We start from the raw sequence: 5,138 nt of genomic DNA, 5'->3' as shown, positions 1-5,138 counted from the left end.
GGGCCCCCCCAGTTTGGGAACCCTCGCTAAAATTTAAATTTTTTTTTTTTTTTTTTTTTTTTTTTTTTTTTTTTGTTTGTTTTTGTTTTGTTCTTTTTCCCCCTCAGCATCTTCTACCAATGTCATGGCTCCCACAGAGGCTATCCAGGGCCAGGCAGCCTCTGATACACCGGTGCGGACCCCGGGGCCCTCATCTGCTCCGGACTCGAGCCCATTGACGTCCTCAAATAGGAGCTCCATGCCCGCCTCCACAGCCGGAGGCACAGCGACCAGACAGCCGACCACGCCTTCTCTCCCTCCCAGAACACCATACGCCAACGTTGGACCATTGCCCCCTGGGTCGGTTCTTATGTTGCAGTCTGCGCCGCACGAAAAAGCTGTATCAGCAGAAAATACAGGAAGAGAAGTTAATGAGTCATTCAGTGAGACAGCTTTAGGAAATGGTGCTGTATTTTTTTTTTTAGCCAAACAAACCAGTAATCTAGATCAATTTAGGGCATAAATATTAATTTCTGAAACCATTGGATGTTTTCTTAAGGCTGTTGTAATGTAGTTGTTTTTCAGGAAGAAAAGCTTAAACTTTTAGCATAGGTTTGCCACACACGAATTATGGGAAATGTGTGCCTTTTTAAATGCTGTCTTGTATGTGTGATTTTTATTTTTTTTTTTCACTTGTTTGTCCTATAGATGGGAGCAGAGAGTGGATCAGAATGGCAGGTTGTATTACGTGGATCACATTGAAAAGAGAACAACATGGGAACGTCCTGAGCCGCTCCCCCCTGGGTACAACTTCTTTTCTCATGACTGATGGCTTTAAATATGGATATACCAGTATTGCAGTAATTGCAGTTCTTATTTTTAATATCTCTACAAAGTCAGCTTGCATAGGTTCACAGTTGAGGGAAAAGTTTCTTCATGTTGTTCTGGTGATTTCCATGAACTTGCCTCTTCCTATTTCTCCATATAACGATTATTTTATTATTTTATTATTTTCTCAAGTGTTGCAGAAATTAATGTTTCCCTTTTGCATGTCTAAAGGTGGGAGCGTCGTTTTGATCAGATGGGCCGTGTCTACTTTGTTGATCACATCACCCGAACTACCACATGGCAGCGGCCCACGGTGGAGACGGTGCGTAACTATGAACAGTGGCAACACCAGCAGAGCCAGCTGCAGGGCGCCATGCAGCAGTTCAACCAGAGGTTCATCTATGGGGTAAGACTTCCTCCTTAACCTGAGATGGGCGAGTGAGGGAATGTGCAGTTTCGCTTTTTAAAAAAAAAAACAAAACCTCAAAGCAGAAGAAAAGCATTTTTTTTCCCCGCTGAGCTTTGTTTTTTAAAAACGTTGTTAAATGGTTAATAGAGGAACCATGTTGTCAGGAGTTTCAGATAGAAAAAAAAATGTGTCTTAAAGACATTACACTGGTATCATGAGCTTTGTGTAGTGTGAACCTAGTGAAATCTGTTATGAATAAATTTTCTAAGTAATATCCAAATCTAAAATATATCTGAATACACAAACTGTGAATTCAGACAACTTGTGACTTAAAAAAAAGGAAAGTGCAGCAAAGATATTCAGCGTCTGTGATTCTGTGGTCTTAAGGCAGCATTTCATTTAATAAACATTTGATCTGGAAATCTCTACACAACCTCAAAACCACTTCCTCAACCACTTTTACTTCACCAATACAATGAAGCAACTTAAATGACATAAATATATTTCCACATGTTGTCATGCTTCTCTGTTCTTTGTCTGATGTGGAAAAAAAAAAAAGATTTCTGGGCAAGATTTTGATCCAGCGCTTAATAATTGTACATAAATTTGTGTCACAGAATCAAACGGAACCCTGGAAAGTCTTGTGCTTCATTACAATTTTATCCAGTTTTAGTCAAATTCAGTTGTTTTTTTTTTTTTTTTGTCAACATTTGTCCTTGAAGGTTCAAGACCAGGCGGCAGCTTCTCAGAATAAAGAGTTTGATCCTCTTGGCCCTCTGCCTGCTGGATGGGGTAAGATCTTTAAAGGCGCCACAGCCCTTCAGTGGATCAGGCACATGAACATTGACCCATCATAACAGGTTGTAAAGTTAAATTCAGTATACAGCCCAGATCCTTTTAGGAAAGTCAAGATAGGTTTATTTGAAAAACATCGTTCATGTGAGTGATTCAAAGAACTTTGATAGAAAACGAAAGAACAGATAATAAGAAGGGCTGGTCAGAAATATTTAGACGTCTAAAGCTGAGCCCAGAAAGTTCAATTTATGTTTCTATATGTACATATAAAAAAACTAACTCATGCAAAATTATACAGAAATATAGTAATCGCATAGAAATGTGGCTTAAAAAGATGGGCTGAGACCATACGAGGACTTTCGGAAGCAAATGGAGTAGATGGTTGCGTCAGAGCCTCTCTCCCACCTTAATACCAAAAACTCTCGTTCAAAACTCATTAATATGCTCAGTGTCTCAACAAAATAACTTATGAACTGCAGGAGAAACATGTCGAGCCATAAAAAAAATCAATAAAGATGCCCAAAACTCAGGATAAAAGCACCCTGGTTGCTAAAGCTGTAACACGCGTTCGAATCAAGCTAGCAACAATGTGGCTAGTGTGGGAGCTGAGAGCACTGGAACGAACATGGACTCGGAGGGATTACTGCATGACTATTGAAGATTTGAAGACTGTCTTGAAGGGGGATAATGCAAAGCTACAACAAAACATCGACCATCTGCAGAGTATTGCCACTGAGGTGCAGAGCTTGGCAGAGCGGGTTGACGAGGCGGAAGCCCGCGTTCATCAAGTGGAGAACTGGAAATGGGAAGCGACCGAAGCGCTGTGCTTCTGCATTGAGCAACAGAGAAAAACACAGCTTAAAGTGCTTGATTTAGAGTCCCGATCCAGAAGAAACAACGTACGTGTCTTTGGGGTGCCAGAAGGTCAGGAGGGGAACTCCACCACATAATATATTGAGACGCTTCTGAGTAGGGTTACCACCCATCCCTTAAAATATGGAATCGTCCCGTATTTGACTGTTAAATGTTGTGTCCCGTATTGAACTGATACGGGACGCGGGTTGTTCCGTATTCTATAACTGTCCGATAGACACGCCTATCACACACATCAACACTAAGTGTAACAATTATGACCAAAATAAAACACAGGAAATATTAAGGTCAACTAAATTGTCGTGGCGGAATGTAGGACTCCAAAGTAAGCTACGGACCGACGCTGTTGTCACGGTTGCCTAGAGATGGACACTAAGCAGTCGCTGTGAGATGCTGTCAACCCGGGTCTTAAAACGTCCTCGACCCAATTCTCCACCGTCCTTAGAAGTAAAACCTCTCACAAAGATACAGACGTGCGAGGGAAGACGCAAATCCTAGGCTGAATGTCAGTAAGGATGAACACAGGCAATTAAAAAAAATGTGTCCATCATGGTGCACATGGTGCAGTGTGCTGCTGTATGAATGGATCAGGACAGGAACTGCAGAACCTACAGAACTTGACATCGTCTCTTCATCCTTCAATCATCTCCTGAGGCTGATATGGTACAGAACATTTTGCTACGAGTAAGCTTCTTATTGTGCTTTTACTGGTTTGATTATTTGCTTATTTAATGTATAATATCAGCCAAAATAATACAAGTGGTCATTTAAGGAACAAATCATACAAATAGATTAACACTAAATACATAAATATTTCCTACTTTAAAAGGTTTGTTAGGGCTTTCTGTGGGTTTTATTTTGAAATGTTGATATATTTTTGAATATACATTCATTTAATGTATTAATGTCAGACCTGGACTTGCCGCCCAGGGGCGGTTCTAGATGGGGGCCAACGGCGTTCCAAAGAAGTTACTCAGTGGTGGATCACTTTTTTTTTATTTTTTTTTTTTTAACCTTCATAATTTTACTTTAACAACAAATTAAAAATTATAGTGCTGCACTGTATAGGATCATACTTTCCATCTGACGGGGATCTGTAACCAAGATCTCTGGAGACACAAGTGGCTCTTTGGCTCACTAATATCAAATGATGAAATATTGCTCTGTTTCTTCTTTTTTTGTTTCTTTCTCTTTCAAGTGTTGCCATGAAAAAAACACTGACTATCCTGGCCGGTGTGGTAAATTTGGTCCAGCCTCCAAACCTAACTACTTATTTCTATAAATATTTTAGTAATATTCTTTACAGTACCATAATGTTCACATAGCTTTTATACTTTTGGCTTTCTGAGGATACATTTTGAATATTAAATCAGGTGTTATGATCAGTTACTCAATACTTGAGTGGTTTATCAAATACTTTTTACACTTGCTTAATTAAACATGTTTAAGGTATGCTACTCTGATTGGAGTACAATTTTGGGGTACTCTAGCCAACTATGCATGAACGATTGCTCTATGGATCACTTTTTAAAGACAAAAACACCGCCATAAAATAATTTTATCACTGCATTGGACATCCCATCCCATGAGAGTAGGACGACGAGCCGTGGTGGGCGTCCCTCATTTTAATTTCTGAAAGGTGGCAACCCTACTTCTGAGAAGCCAGCAACAACTACCGGAGGACCTTGACTTGAAAATACAGCGCGCACATCGCACTCTGGCAAGTAAACCACTACCCGACTCACCACTGAGGGCTTTTCTCAACTTTTTGGAATTTTCTACAAAAGAAAAGATCTTAAGAGAAGTGTGGAAAAAAGGCAAGATCCAGGTGGGCTCTTCAAATATACACTTTCGATCACGATTATGTGGGCTCCCTGACAAAAAATTTGTTTGGGGCCCCCCTGCACAGCTGCTGTTACATTTTTTTGAGTCTATTTGACCCATCACAATTTTAAAGGCTTGCATCTGCCTTGCTTTCTTTGGTTCAATACTGATAATTAGCACAATATTTACTGCTCATGAATTTAACATCCAACAGTCCACATCCAGTATGCAAGTAGGTTGCTTAAATTTTTTTCTATTAATTTTAGATACTGAAATATCTCTCCATGAGCAACAGTCAAAAGCAACGTGCAAATACACATAAAGCAATCCAGACTTCTCAAAAATGCTATGCAGCTGCATTTTATTCAAGCTGCAGTACATAATTTTAATAAAAAATATGTTTTCTCCATATTTGTTAAAGCTGTCACTA

General features: G+C 39.7%; 1 protein-coding gene across 1 annotated transcript in view; it reads left to right on the top strand.

Moving 5' to 3' along the window:
* The first annotated feature begins 93 nt into the window (after positions 1 to 93).
* LOC106938541 (E3 ubiquitin-protein ligase Itchy-like) overlaps positions 94 to 5,138 on the top strand; it is a 33,672-nt gene continuing 28,627 nt past the window's right edge. Inside the window, exons 1-4 of the mRNA XM_015020632.1 lie at positions 94 to 339; positions 688 to 783; positions 1,039 to 1,213; positions 1,939 to 2,008. Coding sequence (XP_014876118.1) covers positions 125 to 339; positions 688 to 783; positions 1,039 to 1,213; positions 1,939 to 2,008 — 556 coding nt within the window. The 5' untranslated portion in view covers positions 94 to 124. The remainder of the gene's footprint in view (positions 340 to 687; positions 784 to 1,038; positions 1,214 to 1,938; positions 2,009 to 5,138) is intronic.

Source organism: Poecilia latipinna, unplaced genomic scaffold (assembly GCF_001443285.1).
Source record: "Poecilia latipinna isolate Pla-1442-1.1 unplaced genomic scaffold, P_latipinna-1.0 Scaffold2622, whole genome shotgun sequence".
Classification (NCBI taxonomy): domain Eukaryota; kingdom Metazoa; phylum Chordata; class Actinopteri; order Cyprinodontiformes; family Poeciliidae; genus Poecilia; species Poecilia latipinna.
Note: the sequence above shows the minus strand (reverse complement) of the source record. Positions and strands in the feature narration are given on the sequence as shown.